Consider the following 16,245-nt stretch of genomic DNA (forward strand, 5'->3'; position numbering starts at 1 on the left):
AAACAATCTTTGACCCAGGAAGACACAAGCCAGCACCCTGGGTACCTCTGAGCGCGACCTCTCTGGTTCTAAGCAATGAAAGGGGCTCCAAGACTCAAGTTGTTCTACTTTTTATTCTACCTACCCGTGCGTGCGTGCGTGCGTGTGCGTGTGTGTGTGTGCACCAGTATTGGAGCTTGAACGCAAGGCTTTGCACTCATTTGGCCTTTTCACTCCTGGCTAGTGTTTTATCATTTGAACCACAGCTCCTCTTCCAGCCTTTTGGTGGTTAGAGAAGAATCTCACGGACTTTTCTGCTCAGGTTGGTTGTGAACTGCAATCTTCAGATCTCAGGCTCCTGAGTAGCCAGGATTACAGGAGTGAGCCACTAGCACCCAGCCACTTTCTTTAAATGTTCAGTAGCCCCAGAGCAGAAAAACGCAGGGGAAGAAGGGCAGCCAGGAGCCCATGTCACCTCCTCCCTGTCACACTATCCAGTGTCCTAACCACCGTTTCATGTTGCTAAAAGTATTTCATATTCATCCTTGACACTCCACGGCTGCTGCGTATTTGTAAGGAAATTGTAACGTGTCCATTTATATCCACTGGCATGAAATTAAAATTGCAACCTGACCTTTCAGTTTTCAAGGTTTTAAATAGGGGACAAAGGAGTCCTGGTTTTAACACCTGATGATCAATCACCTCTCACAATAAAAACTGAACCTGAAACGTGCCCCGTTCTCGCTGATGAGGTGACAGATGTAATCTACACGTTTCGTGAGAATGTGGCCACAGAGGCCCATGGAAACTTTCTCACCTGTTACAATGCCCGCAGTGTGCTGGATTAAGAGGAAAAACCACGTTCAATGAACCGTGCCATTGAAATGTGTTTGTGCTCATGCAGTCTACCTGCAGGTATTCAATCAACTTCCTCGTGCTGCAGCCCAGGCCAAACATGGGTGAGCAAGCCCCACGGATCAACTCTGGGGCCTTGCTCTGGAGGTAGAAATGGCAGAAACTCCAGGATTGCTAACGTGAGGGTGAGAGCCAAGATGGACACACTCTGTCCCAAGCCTAGAACCTTCCAAGCATCAAAGTCATCCACATGTAAGAATCCAGGATGAAAGGGCCTATAGATGAACCCTCTGCAATGATTAACTTGTGAGGCAGTGCTGATGCTGACCAGCATCCAAGGAACTGGTGGTTCTTAAGACATCACAGACATTAATGCAAATGCAGCAGCCACAGAACCCGGGTACCAGATCGAGACTCAGAGCGCGCAGAATCACTACTCATTTGGCCCAAGCCTTCTGCTCCTACTTCTGCACCTGTGCTGCGCCACACAGGCATCCAGCCTCGCAAAACCTGACCAAAAGCCATGTGCCACTCAAATCCACACACACTATAATTAAAGGAAAACATTTAGATAGCTATAAAGAAGTCAAATATATTTATTTATAACCTACTGTGCTCTACAAAGGACTTAAGACTGTCATCAAATGGCTGACATCAAGATCTGCTCTAAGCAGTAACCCTCACAGAGTCATTTTTAACAACCATCTGCATACTTTCTATGGAACCTTGGAGTCCTTAGTCCTCTCCCCTTCCGTCCCCCATGCTGGAGCTCTTCCTCTGTCGATCGTTGACAGCCTGGTCATCTACTGAATTACCACAAATGCATCCTCCTGGCGCGACTCTTTCTCTTCTGAAACTTCCCACAGAGTCCCCATACTATGGCAGATCCTTTGTTCTCAATGACGGTGTACCCCAACTTCTAGATCCTTCCCCAGCTCAACTCTGGGCTCACCTTCTGCCACTTCAGCATTAGCTGAGGTAACTCTCATCACAGCAGCTTCTGCAGTTGGCTTTCCCCAAAATTCCATTAGTTCCAACCAGGCAACTTCTACCAATTTTGTGTGCCCAATGCATTTGGCCACTGAGAGATGCTTAATCTATGGTTTTTTTTTAAATATGTATTTTCCATCTTTGTGTTTGGGTGGTGCTTGAACTGAAGGGAGAAGGGTCTCTCCAATTTGCCTAGCCTCAAACAGTGATCCTCAGATCTCAAGTCTCCTGAGTAGCAGGGATTATAGGCATCAGCATCTAGCTCTAGTTCGTCTTTTATACCTATCTGTACTATCCAGCTTAGATTCTAAGATCTCCAAAGACAGGGCTCCTATGGGCTCACCCCCCATGGTGTAAGACACAGCAGAAAGTCAAGAACAGATGCTCTTGATGCTCCATAGATGCTTTTTGCAAGTGGAGGTGAGTTTGAACCAAACAGGAGTGAAGAGGATGAGACACAGTGGGCATTCAGTTTTGCTCTGGTTACCTTTGTGTCAATGCACCCACTGGGAGATCCCAATGCATCCCATCATCCATCCAGGGACGTTCACACCCACAGCATTTTCTGTTTTCACACCACTTTCTGCTCCCTCCTGGGGGGAGGGGCCTGCTGACCCACTGCATCACATCCGGTTCTCACCACTAGCAGCCCTGGTGCTGGCGGGGGAGAGCTGCTCTCTTCTGTTGATGGGGAAATGAAGGAGAGTCAGAGAAGAAAGCTGACACACTGAGTTAGTCACAACAGACTGGCCAAAAAAAAAAGCGCCCTTCTCCAAACCATCTTCTCCAATGCAAATTTTTAAAGTTCGTGTACCCAGAATTTCCGAAAACAGGGGATGGGGGCCAGACATAAAATCTGCTTCATTATGTGGACTCCAAGGTTTCTACATCATCGAAGCTCCTCGTAACCAACAAGAAGAGCTTCTGCTTACGTCACACAGTGAAGACACCCTGAGCAGCATGGGTCATTCCTTGGACAGTTTCTTTCTTCTGAGTTTGGTGACTGGGAAACCTGCCTTGCCTAATGATGAGAGTAAATGAGAACACACTGTGCTTTATTTCCCCACCATGGGGTGTTGGCAACCCCACGAGGCCTGCTCACACCATACCACGTGCCACCAGTGTTTCACATGTCATCTTTGGTCTTGACATCTGTTTCAAGGTCTATCAGTTCTAATAATAAAAAATACAAGTAGAATCTCTCGATGGTCACTGTAGACACACCGTTTCTGTAGTGCACACAGGAAGTGACTGTTTACAGGACACTCGATGCAGAACATTCAGGATACTGAGCAGAATTGGGGAGGAAAGGCCATTTATTCTATCTGTTGTCACATGATTGGAACTCATCATAAAGGTTCTAGAATAAACTTCTGCTTAGATACCTGAAAGTGTCACTATCATATTCAAGATTGTGGGCCTTTATGATTGACATGGAAAGAACATTCTCCCCTTTGGGCAGAGTTGGTATTGAAATAAGATCAATCAGTAAGAAACAAAGCCCAGAAGGACTTGATGTTCCTCCGCAGAGGCTCTGGGCCAGGCACTGCGTCTCAACTGATACCCACTTGGATTCCCCTCTCATCCAGTGTGGGGCAAGACTGACACTTGAGCTTCCCAGAATTGCCTGAGACACTAAGCCTGAGTCACAAGCCTAAATGAGCAGGTGCAGAAGCAATTCTGGATCTCATGGCCACACTTGGGGAGCCTGTTCTAGCTGTGGCCAGGTTCTGGCTTTGGGTTCGGCTGAGTTCCTAGTTCTACCAAGCCACCTGTGGTTGAAAGTATTAGTTCATCTGCTAAAGTGGCTCATGGCAGACTCTCTTGTTAGTCTGCAATTCTGAGTTGCACTCAGGAACCAGAAAACGGAATGGCACTCTCTCACTTCATGTGGGAGGTAGAGAGATGAAAGAGGGACCTTTTAAAGTAAGAGGACCCACTTTTCTCTGGCCAAAGTACCTAAGAGAGTTTTAACAGTCATTCAACAAAATAATAAGACAGTAAAAAAAAACAAAAAAAACAGGGGCAACTTTCTCCTTTCCCTCATGGTCTCAAAACTCTTCCCTTCTTGTTCATGACAAACAGGCTAACCTGAACTTGCTTCACTCACAGGACTTGAACACAAGGAATGTGACCAGGAAGGATGGACTCTCCTCTCTGTTCAGTAGTTCCTGGAATGAATTATGAACAATGTATTTTCATATTTGACTTCTCATTTAAAGATCACTTGGGAGCAGATGTCTAGCAAAGTACAAGGATCTATGTTAGGATTTCCTGACAGCCTCACTCTGGGGTCTGGACCCTAATGGCTGTGCTAACGTGGGTTAAGAGTTGCTCATAACCAACTGATAAACAGTAAATACAAGTAAGAATGCAAATCTAAACTTCAATATGTATTTTTGAATAACCAAATAAATATTAAGTCCTCTCCTTGTCATCCCCTCTCCCCCAATTTGGGAGGATTTGTTTTGTTTTTTTGTTCTTTCTAGAACAAAATGAAACCTTCAACATAGTCTCCCACTTGCAAAAGCCAACACTGCATTTCCCAGTCAGAAAAGTGAAGGGCCCTTGAACTTTAGCACCAGGAGGAGGAGGAGGAAGAGGAAGAAGAGGATGGAAATGGAGGCAATGGCTTCATTGGGAATCCTCAGGTTCTACAATCTATCATGTGGTTTCTCACGAGTACCTTTTTGTGTTTTATTTCCAAACAGTCTTAGTATTCTTGTTAATATTATTAAAATAAGTTCCTATGGAGGAAAAGAAGGGAATGAAGCAGTTAATAAAATGTCTTCAGATCTCTCTTCTCAGCAAACAGAGCAGCAGTGTACGATCGCACGCGACTCTGTGAGCCCATGGACATGCTTGGCTCCTCTCAGCCTTGAACCAGTGACACACTTTAACCTTTCACCTTCACAAAGCAGACTACCAGCATGTGTTTTTTGTTAGCTTGGGTTTGTGTTTTGTTTTTGTGAAGTTCTGCTAGCTTTGGGCCAAAAGTACACATCTGCTGAACTGAACCGCCTTATCAACTTAGTATAAAAGTCTCAGGGGTTGGTGTGCGACCGGTGGCATCTTCTAGCACTGAACCTTGTGCCCTTCCTCGGGTGGGCAGCGGGCCCTGGGAGATAGATGACACTCGTTTCCTGTTCCAAGCACGCACGCGCTCAGTCCAGTTCCTGTTGATCTTGCTTCCACGGGAAGCGGATACTTGGCAAAGCTGCAGAGGGGAGGCCTCAGCTGTGGAAGTTGGGCACGGCGCTCTGTTTCTGGGAGAGCCGCAGGAGCTCCTCGCGGATCGCTTTGATGAGTGAGGCTGAGGAGTGGCCGGGCTGGAGGTCCTCGGTGGAGCTGGTGGGGTACCCCAGCCCAGGGCCCTGCAGTCCCCGGGGTGCGAGGCTCCCGGGCGGAGCCGAGGGCTCCCTGCCCGAAGTCCTTGGCACCTGCAACAGCGGTGAAGAAGAATACTCTTGATGTCCGAGCATGTGGGTCTGAAAGACAGCAAACATTACTGCACTTCCCACCGGGGAACGATGGGGGACAACGCTGGAGACATGGGGGGGGGGAGTCCACGCCCCCTAAGTCCCCTCTGGGTTCCCAGGCCACAGAGAGAAGGGAGGGGGAGCACCTGCCTGAGTGTGGAATGCTGGCAAAGGAGCTCCCGAGGGGCCCCCCGGAGTGTGCACATACACTGTGACCACAGAGTCCAGGCCACATCACAAAATCATTTTCTGTATTTTTTTTTTGGGGGGGGTCCAGTCATGGGGCCTGAACTCTGGGCCTGAGCGCTGTCGCTTAGCTTTTCAGCTCAAGGCTACTGCTCTACCACTTGAGCCACAGCGCCACTTCCGGCTTTTTTCTTATGTGGTGCTGAGGAATCAAACCCAGGGCCTCAGGCATGCAAGGCAAGCGCTCTACCACTGAGCCACTTTCCCAGCCCCTTCTGTATTTTTTTTAACAATGGGTTTTGTGTGCTTGCTTTGTGCCAGTACTGGGGCTTGAACTCAGGGCTTTTCACTCGTGCTTTTTCTGCTCAAGACTGGCGCTCTACCACTTGGGCCACAGCTCTATTTTTGTTTTTGGTGGTTATTTGAAATAAAGAGTCTCAGACTTTCCTGCCCAGGCTGGCTTCAAACTGCAATCCTCAGATCTCAGCCTCCTGAGCAGCTAGGATGACAGGTGTGAGCCACGGATGCCGGGCTGACGTTCGGCACTCTGAGATGGGTATTGCCAGGGCAATGGCTGCTCACAGCAATTGGGGCAGGAGTGATGTGAGTCCACCACAGGGCTAAACTGTAAGATGGTACATACACATCAGTGACACTGACAACTATGCACCAGGTGACTATCTACAGGATTAACTCATCTTCAGGTTCAAATGCACTGCTGAAGGTCTAAAGGCCATCTCAAGGAAAATCACATACTTTCCCCAAAGCAGAGGGGAGTTCACCATCTAAAACCAGAAACAAACACAAGCAAAGCCCAAAGGGCAGGGGAGATGGAAACTGGTTTTTGTTTCATTTTGTTTTTGTTGTTGTTTTGCCAGTTCTGGGGCTTGAACTCAGGGCCTGGGCACTGTCCCTGGAGTTCTTTTACTCCAGGTTAGCTCGCTACCACTTGAGCCACAGTAGCACTTCTGACTTTTTCTGTGTATGTGGTCCTGAGGAATGGAACCCAGGGCTTCATGCATGCTAGGCAAGCACTCTACCACTAAGCTGTTTGGTTTTGGTTTTGTTTTAACGCAGGTTTTCAAAGCAGACTCTGCTGCACTCGAGCTGTGACGGAGGCCGGGGTACTCACGGCTTCTCTTCGTCCCGCTTCCTCCTCCGCATACGCAGGCCAGCCTGGTCCACTGTACTGGCTGCCTCTTCCAGGTGTGATTTCCACGGGCTGGGCCCCGATTCGGCTAGCAATCCCCACCTGCGTCAGGTGCTGGATCTGGGAGCCTGGAGGGAACGGGATGTGGGGGACAGGTCAGTGCTTGCAGGAGAGAGGGGCTGCTCAGACACCACCAGCTCTCAGCGCAGCTCCTTCAAGGCCAGGAGATTAGTAGACACATACCCATAATGAGCTGAAACCTGACTGCTTCTTGCTCATGACTAACATTCATACGGATCTGAATATATAATACACTTTTTAACCCTCAGGGAGCATCATTCTTTATAGGTTTGTGGGATTTTTTGTTTGTTTGTTTTTTCTTGAGCCCCCTACTGAGGCTTGAACTTAGGGCCTCACATTCTTGCTTAGCATTTTTTTGCTCAAGGCTGTAGCTCTACCACTGGAACCACAGCTCTACTCCTAGCTTTTTAAAAAAAAATTGGTTTTATTGTAAAAATACTGTCCAGAGGGGTTACAGCTACACGAGGAAGGTAATGAGTCCATTTCCTATCACTAGTAGCCTTTTTTGGAGGTGAGAATCCACAGACTTTCCTGCCTAGGCTGACTTCACACCTTGATCCTCAGATCTCAGCTTCCTGAGTATCTAGGATTATAGGAGTGAGCCACCAGCAGCTGGCAAAAGCAAATTTAGAAAAAAACCAAGTGACAAACAAACTTGTTTTCATGTCATTCCTGTGTGTTTATTGGAAGAATTCAGGGATGTTCTGGGAAGGTGTGAGCATGCAATTTCAATCAATTTGGTTGTTTTGGGACCAGAACAGTAGACATCATCCTGAGGGGTCCGCCGCTGCTCCTCCTCCTCCCCGGTGGCCTGCCCACCCCAGGGCCTGAGAAAAGAAGCTCCCATCCAGTGGTAGAGGCCACTGAACATCAGGACACGGGCTCTCGGCAAAGCCTAAACCAGTCTTTCCTAATATAGCCCCAAAGCAAGTGTCCCATAGCGCAGAATCCGAGCTCAATGACCACACATACCTGTCGTACCCCCGACAGGCCGAGGCCGGGCCACCGACGGCATGTCTTCAGAGTAGATCCCTCGGGCAGCAAACGGAGCTTCGGCTGATGCCTGAGGCTGTGGGGGCTCGGAGGCCACCACCTCTGAAGACGGCAGCAACCCAGGGCCAAAATTTGGTCTGAAGGCAAAGCACATACACCCATCAAGATCACTCAGGGCCTGGGTGCTGTCCTTGAGCTTCTTTTGCTCAAAGCTAGCTCTTTACCACTTGAGCCACAGCTCTACATTTGGACTCATGGACTTTCCTGCTCAGGCTGCCCTCAAATAGCAATCCTCAAATCTCAGCCTCCCGAGTAGATAGGATTACAGATGTGAGGCACCAGCATACAATCCCTGATCACCATTTGCAGGTGAACTTTAGTTCTAGGTTCAAAGCTTCACATCACAATAAAATAACATTTTAGTATCCTGCCGAGTTTTCTCGGGTGAAGTCAGCAGGAGGGCTGGCACCGATGTTCCCATCTGTCACTACTAGCAGAGAATTTTCCCTCCTCTTCTGGTTAGATCAAGGGAATATATAACTCAGAATTTTGCATCTACTCATAATAGTTAAAGTATATGAGAAGCCAGGTGCCAGTGGCTCATGCCTGTGATCCTAGATACTCAGGAGGCTGAGATCTGAGGATTGCAATTCAAAGCCAGCCGGGCGAAAGTCCATGAGACTCTAATCTCCAATAAACCACTCAGAAAACCGGAAGTAGCCTTTTGGCTCAAGTGGAAGAGCCCTAGCCTTGAACTGAAGAGCTGAGGGACAGTGTCCTGGCTTAGAGTTCAAGCTCCATGACCAACAACCACAACAAAAAAGATATGAGAGCTAGGCGCCCATGGCTCATGCCTGTAATCCTAGCTACTCAGGAAGCTGAGATCTGAGGATCGCAGTTCAAAGCCAGCCCAACAAGAAAGTCCATGAGACTCTTATCTCCAATAAACAACCAAAAAACTGGTTGTGGCACTATGGCTCAAATGGTATAGCACTAGCCTTGAGCTGAAGTGCTGAAGGACAGCGCCCAGGCCCAGAATTCAGGCCCCATGACCAACAATAACAACAACAAAAAAAGATATGATTTCACCCAATTAGCAAGAACAATCTCTGTGAGAAAGCCATGGTGCATTTTGTTCTGAAAACCTTACCTTGGCAATGGGCCAGACGGGGGAGTCATACCATAATCTTCATATCGCTGGAAGAAATTCAAAAAAGCAAGAGGATTTGAATTCAATACTTCTAGATATAAACTCTCCTTTCTTCTAATTAAAAATATACCTTGATCCTCCTGTTTATGCTTCCTACATAGCTGCAATGGCAGGTGTGCTCCACCACACCCAGTTTTTAACTGGTCAAAATGGAGGCTCTCTAACCATGATCCACTATCCTAGATCCTGGGATTACACATGTGAGCAACCACACCTGGCCTGGATCATCTTCTTATAGCAGTCATTTAAGTTTCTTCAAAGCGCAGGTGCTTCCCCCATTCCACCCTACTGCCCTTGGTTCTCCAATCCAACTTTTCCCATTGGGCAAACGCTACTTCACTGTGTATAAGGGGAAGAGAGCAGAGGCTTCAGAGTCTGGCAGACTGGCCACGGTCAATATCCTTGGGCCTGATGCCAAACCAGATGTAAGTGTCTCTGATTCCCAGAATCCTGAAGGATTATTAGATAGAAAACTGTGACTAGCCAGGTGCTGGTGGCTCACACCTGTAATCCTAGCTACTCAGGAGGCTGAGATCTGAGGAATGCGGTTCATAGAAGTCTGGGCAGAAAAGTCCCTGTGAGACTCTGATCTCCAGTTCACCCCTCAAAAACAGGAAGTGGCGCTGTGGCTCAAGTAGTAGAGCACTAGCCTTGAGCACAAAGAGGCTCAGGAACAGCACCTAGTTTCCGAGTTCAAGCTCCACAACCAAAATCAAAACAAAACAAAATAAACTGTGATCAGATTACTGCTTCTTCCCACCCTGCTTGCCAGCATCTTGGCAGACAGAGGGTGATTAGAACTTTACAGAGTCACCAAATTAAGTGCAATAAATCAAAAAGGATTATAGAAGGAGGGACAGAAGGAAATGCAGCTTCAATTCCTTTTCCAAATGACTAAAGGTAAACCTGAGACTGGATAAAGATTATTCACTGTGTCCCTGGGTTCTCTGACAAAGCTCAGAGCTTTAAAACATTCACATGTAAAATGTCTAGGTTTGCTATTTGTTGTTGTTGTTTCACTTAAATCAAGCTTACTTTACCAGTCAGGACATCAGGAGGTTTAAGTGAAAAACCAACAAAGACAGTAGAAAATGGTAGTTGACATTTGATCTGTTTGATTATTTAGGGTGAGGCAGTTCAACTTACCTTAGTAAGAAAGAGGCTATCTTAAGAGATGACATATTTAGAAGAAAAAAATCACTGGCAATTTCTGTGACCCTCTCATTTTAAATGAATCACATGGATAGAAAAGTTTGGGGCACAAAATTGATTAAAAGAAAAAAATCCCAGCCAAATGCATCGTTCCTTTATTCCACACAAAACATACGTCAATAGAGCACAAAAGTCAAGTCAAAATGGCTGCGGAGTCTGGGAACAGGGTGAGGTAGAGAAACCAGCTCAGCTGCCCACGCCTGCTGGGGAGAGTTTAATTTACACAGGAAGCAGAAACACCACTAGCCCTTGACAATGCACACTCAGCACCTCTGTGCTGGTAAAATGGAACGGAAGGTCATAAGATGCAGCATAAAAAGCTCATGTGGTAACTGAAGGCACCTTGAAATCCACATTCTTGTGGTTTGTACTGTAGTCAGAGGCAGCAAATAAAGGGTGACCGGGTTCCTCCTGGAAACAAGCAGTAACTTTACCACCAAGGTGTCAATGTGCTAAAATCCATGCCCACTGATAGCCTGAAGTGGCACAGCCAATGATTCTGGTTTTCCACTGGATTAAACTGCTACGACTGTCCTCTAACTACATCAAAAGTCCATGACAAAGAAAACATGAGAAAACTGTGTTTGTAAAAATCTTGTTGAGTTCAAAGGCATAGTCAAGAGCGTCGCAGATCAAGGCATTATTGTGGAATCCCTAATTCCAAACACTAAAGAGCAAGTAGGTAAGCCAGGACCCAAGGCTCAGGCCTATAATCCTAGCTGCTCAAGAGGCTGAGATCTGATGAAAGTTGTTCAAAGCCAGCCCAGGCAAAAAATCCGAGAGCCTCTTACCTCCAAGTAACCAGCAATAAGCTAGGAGTGGAAGTGTGGTGCAAGTGGTAAAGCTTCAGCCTTAAGCAAAAAAGCCAAGCAAGAATGCAAGGCCCTAAGTTTGAGTTCAAGTACGGGCACACAACAACAACAACAAGAAAAGAAGAAGAGGAGGAGGAGGAGGAGGAGGAAGGGGGAGGAGGAGGAAGAGGAGAAGAAGAAAGAAGAAGTCTGTCAATTAATGCTAAATACCAACAGAAACCAAACTATACAGGAGCTTAATCATGCTCTACACAGAAAAAAATGAAAAGTAGCCTGGCAAAGGGAAAGGTGAGATTGTGGCCCCCACTCCATCCCCAGAGGGTGCAGGTTTGCATTCCCATTCACAGAAGCTGACAGAGGGGATTGGCAGCCTAGGGGCAGGGAAGGGAGGAGGAGGAGGAAAAGCCTGGAGAATAGTGACCAATCAGATCAGAGAGTGAATCAAGAACTTTCCCAGTAAGAAACCCAGCTGAGAGGCTCCTGTAGATCTTGCTGCTCAGTCCATGTTTGTTTGTTATCTTGAGGCTGACAGAAGGCGTTAGCTCCTCAGCAACTGGCCTATTCTGTGCCTAGAAGCTGCATTTTATCTGTCAGCCACCCAACTATGCCAGGCTCCAGAATGGTCAATCCCTGCTACCTCACATTCCAGCCCAGAATCAAGAGGCAACTGGAGCTGTGGCATGAATCTTGATGAGAGACAGTGATGGCTGTAACTAGTCTAACACATCAGGGAAGAAAAGCATCCACTAGTCCAGCATGGTTAAGTGAAGCAGAGGGCAAGTTAGAGAAGAAAACTAGGAAGATAGGGAAAGATACTGTCTCCTCATGGAGACAAAGTGGCTTCTTGAAGGCCCTGGAAGGCAGAGATAGTGGCCCTAGCAAAGACAATCACACAGAGGACAAGTGCCCCTCCCTTTGGGGTGAGGAGAACAGCAATCCAGCTACAGAACAGCTGACACTTGCTCAAGACAGATATAAAAGGGAGACCCCCACACTACAACAGGCTACCAAGTTCTGGACCCCTTCTTGCCGGCATATTCTCCATTCCTCCTTGCTTGGGTGCATCTAACAATCTGCTCTTCACATCTTTGGCAGCTTACTCTCACTTTCAGCTTTCAAACAAATTTTGCCTCTACTTCCACTTTTCTGGCCTCCTAATTCCTTATTTGGTGGAGAGAGGAAAGGAACTCAGGACTCTGGAGGGCATGAGCACTTCCCCCCACCCGTTTCCTCTCTTTCCTTGTCAGTGTGTGGTCCATCATTTCAGCTGCATCCTGCATCTTCACACCACCTGACACATGTTATTTCACAGCTGCCAGGAGCCCGAGTCCTGGATCAACCCCACTGCCAGTCTCCTCTTGGTCTGTCTACATCTGGGTGTCTGAAGGCTGATCACCAACACCAGACTTCTAACTTGTGCCACTATCATTTCATGACTGTCTACCTCAACAAGGACTTAGAAATTATCCCATGGGACCCTAATCTGGCTTCTCTCATTCTGCACAATAGGTATTTCAAGATCATGCCTGTAATCCTAGCTACTTAAGAGGCAGAGATCTAGAGGATGGAATCTTGAAGCCAGCCCAGACCAAAAAAGTCTATAAGCGTTGACAAAAAAAAAAAAAAAAAAGGGCTGAGGAAGGGCTGGGAATGTGGCTCAGTGGTAGAGTGCTTTCCTAGCCCAGGGTTTGATTCCTCAGTATCTCATAAGCAGAAAAAGCTGAAAGTGCTACTGTGGCTCAAGTGGTAGAGTGCTAATCCTTGAACAAAAGAAGCTCAGGGACAGTGGCCAGGTCCTGAGTTCAAACCCCAGGACTGGAAAAGAAAAAAAAAGAGAAAATCCAAACCCATTTCAGAGATTAAAATTTTTCCTTTTTTAGCCAACCACCAGTGACTCACACCTGTAATTCTAGCTACTTAGTAGGCTGAAATCTAAGATTCAAAGGCAGCCTAGGCAGGAAAGGCCCTGAGACTCTTATCTCCAATTAACCACCAAAAAGCCAGAAGTGGAGTTGTGGCTCAAGTGTTAGAGTGCTAGCTTTGAGCAAAAAAAAGATCTGGGAGAATGTGAAGTCCTGAGTTCAAGCCCCAGGAATGGTACAGTCCTTCCTCTTAATTTTAATCCACCTTCAAACTAATACAGAAAATTATCACCAGATTGTTCAACATACAAGAGTGACTTTCTAAACATAGGAAACTGAATTTCCAAAAAGGGTCAAAGAGCAACAACCGGCCGTGCTTGTAAGGCTACAGGCCCAGCGGGCGAATCCAATGGGCCAGGAATGGGCATGCTTCCCAGCCATGCGCGTGGAAGCAGCTTTTCCTCAACTCCCAGGGGTAAGGGTGTAGCAGTTGAGCAGCTGCTGTTGTACAAAGCTGCAGGGCTGCTGGCCAGCACAGGCCCAGGGACAACCATCAACCATCTTGGCAAATGCACAACCACCCAGGCATTCCTCTGACAGGCTGTGCTCCGGGGGCTTTCAAGTAGACGGTCATCTTCCTTCTAATAAAAACCAAAGGGCTGAATGCGCTAAAGGCACATTTAGTGATCAGTCTTAACGCCTTCACCAGTTTCAGAGGTCTCAATCCATCCTAGGGAGAGGGCGGCAGCACGGTAGATCCCTCACAAATACTTTTCTTTTTTTTGCTCCAGGGTGGAAGTTTACTACTCAAGCCACATTTCCACATCTGGCTTTCTTTGCTAGCTAACTGGAGATTAGAGTCTCTTGGATTTTGCCACCACTGGCTTTGAACTGTGATCCTCAGATCGCAGCCTTCCCAGTAGCTAGGATTACAGGCGTGAGTGACCGGCACATGGCTCAAAATTCTTTTAATATATGCGTATTGCCACCTAAGTCCACCTTAAGAAGGGTAACAATAAATATCAGAGGAACTTAGCATGCACTCACCAGCTAATAAATTTAAATTGTGACCTATTAACTTCTCCCTCCAGTCAACAGGTCACACCCCCTTTTACCCCAATCATTTCATTTGAAACAGACAGAAAACAGAATGAGTGCAACTTCCTTCCATTCGACTTGTCCTGTGTGTTAAGGAGAATTTGAAAGAATGAACTAAATACAGGAATGTGAAGCTAGATGAAATCCTGCAATGTCAGCTGGAGATGGGAAGCCGGCACTCGCAAACAGATGTCCTTGCCAGCTAGGAGCCTGGCTGCCAGGCGTGCCCGAGCCTCCATTACCTCTCTGCGCCTCCATTACCTCTCTGCGCCTCCATTACCTCTCTGCGCCCAGGTGGCCACACAAGAGGTTAAGTAATTTGGGCCTTTTCTAAACTGTTCCTTTTAGGGGACATCAGTGAGTCTATGTGGTGACCATTAAACCATCTCCATTTCATGACATCATGGTGAAGCTAGAAAGGTGCTCCCTCAATTTCCCATAGAACACAAGAGTGATGGAAACTTCCAGAATAAAGAATGAACTTAGAGGAATGTGATAAAATGAAAAATTAAAAAAGAAAATCACCTAAGACCTACTATCCAAGCCTGACTGACATTTATTTATTTATTTATCGCTAGTAGCAGGGTGCTTTCATTCTGGAGCCATGACTCCCAGCTCCGGTTCTTGTTGGTTATTTTGGAGGTAGAGTCTCCCAGACTTTTCTGGCTAGCCTGGCTTTGAACCACGATCCTCTAAATCTCAGCCTCCCAAGTAGCTAGGATTATAGGTTGTGAGCCACCGGTTTTCATCTCAAACTTTACTTTTTATCAAATGTAAATGTAACCAGAGTCTGCAGAAACACAGACAACAAAACTCGCGGCCAGGAGAGAATTCTAGAAAGCCAGTACTTACGCTGCAGGGATTGTTGGCTGTCTGGGCTGGGCTGTAGAAGGATCCCCATTGGGCGGCTCGCCTTTCTTCCCGGGAAGGGGTGTTGCTGACGGGCAGGCCGGCTGGGGCCCCTGGGCCCGGGCCCGCCGCGTTGGCGGGCTGGCTGCTGGGGGCCACGAGGGCAAAGGCGTCGTCCAGGAGGGAGTGCATGGTCTGGCGGGCCTCCTCGATGGACGGCTGCGGCGGGATGTACTGCGAGGCCTGGAAGGGCAGGCCCGGATACCTGCCCAGCTCGGTGGACGATGGCGTCTGCACCTCGGCCGGGAGGTCAGGATCAGACTGCAAGGGCAGGAGGGCAGAGGAAGGAATCAGGCAGAGCTTTGGGAGGCTCCGAAACAAAATTCAATGGCCAAAATGCAATTTAATAAGTTGTGTATATGCACGTATGCACACATGTACAGATACTGGGTATCGAACTCAGGACCTGGGCACTGTCCTTTCCCATTTTTACCCAAGGCTAGCACTCTGCCACTTGAGCCTCAGCTCCACTTCCGGCTTTTTGCTGGCCAATTGGCCATAAAGAGTCTCACGGCCTTTTCTGCCTGGGTTGGCTTTGAAACGCAATCGTTTTGGCACTTAGGAAAGGATTTATGATAAGAAGTTAAAAACCACACTTACAGAATATATATTCCATTTTATAGGTGATAAAGGCTTGAAACAGAAAACAAAATGGTGGGAGTATTCATCCTTTTTCCCCTGCAAACCTCAACATTCTGAAATGTACTTCAAATATATTGTTTTCACTGAAAGCCTAAGTAGCTAAGATTATGTATGAAAGGGAATATACTCAAAATGCCCAGTCACATTGCCATATGTATAAAAACCAAGACATATAGCAGTCTTGAGTATCAAGAGGAAAAAAAAAGACCAGGTGCATATGGATCACACTTGTAATCATATCAACTCAGGAGGCTAAGGTCTGAGGATCACAATTTGAAGACAGCCAGTCTCTTCAACAAACACAAGAGATTCTTATGTCCAGTTAACCATCAAAAAGCCAGAAGTGGAGATATGGTTCAAGTGGTAGAGCACCAGCCTTGAAGGAAAAAAAGGCTGGGTGAGAACTCTTGAGTTCTAGTACTCAAATGAAAAAAAAAATCCCTTCATATTCAAAAAACTTTCAAAGCCACCGCCATCCTAAATGTATGTGTATATAAATATTTATAATCCTACTACAACAACTATTTTAAACAGAGTGACAATTATTTATTAAAAACAGTTGAGTTGTTTTGATTTTTTTTGTGAGGTACTGGGATTTGAACTCAAAACCTGATGCGTGGTCAAGCAAGTGCTCTACTACTTAATCCACACCCTTAGCCCACCATTTGTCTTTAAAATAATCTCTGGATAGCCGGGCGCTGGTGGCTCACGCCTGTAATCCTAGCTACTCAGGAGGCTGAGATCTGAGGATCGCGGTTCAAAGCCAGCCCGGGCAGGAGAGACCGTG

The 16,245-nt window shown here is 47.0% G+C and overlaps 1 protein-coding gene across 1 annotated transcript in view; it reads right to left on the reverse strand.

The window, feature by feature from the left end:
* Positions 1-4,004: 4,004 nt before the first annotated feature.
* Kiaa1549 (KIAA1549 ortholog) overlaps positions 4,005-16,245 on the reverse strand; it is a 66,904-nt gene continuing 54,663 nt past the window's right edge. Inside the window, 5 exon segments of the mRNA XM_013021554.1 lie at positions 4,005-5,264; positions 6,622-6,767; positions 7,693-7,850; positions 8,864-8,910; positions 14,760-15,077. Of these exon segments, the coding sequence (XP_012877008.1) occupies positions 5,058-5,264; positions 6,622-6,767; positions 7,693-7,850; positions 8,864-8,910; positions 14,760-15,077 (876 nt within the window). The 3' untranslated portion in view covers positions 4,005-5,057.

The sequence above is a fragment of the Dipodomys ordii genome, unplaced genomic scaffold (genome assembly GCF_000151885.1).
Source record: "Dipodomys ordii isolate 6190 unplaced genomic scaffold, Dord_2.0 Scaffold56, whole genome shotgun sequence".
In the NCBI taxonomy this organism is placed as follows: Eukaryota; Metazoa; Chordata; class Mammalia; order Rodentia; family Heteromyidae; genus Dipodomys; species Dipodomys ordii.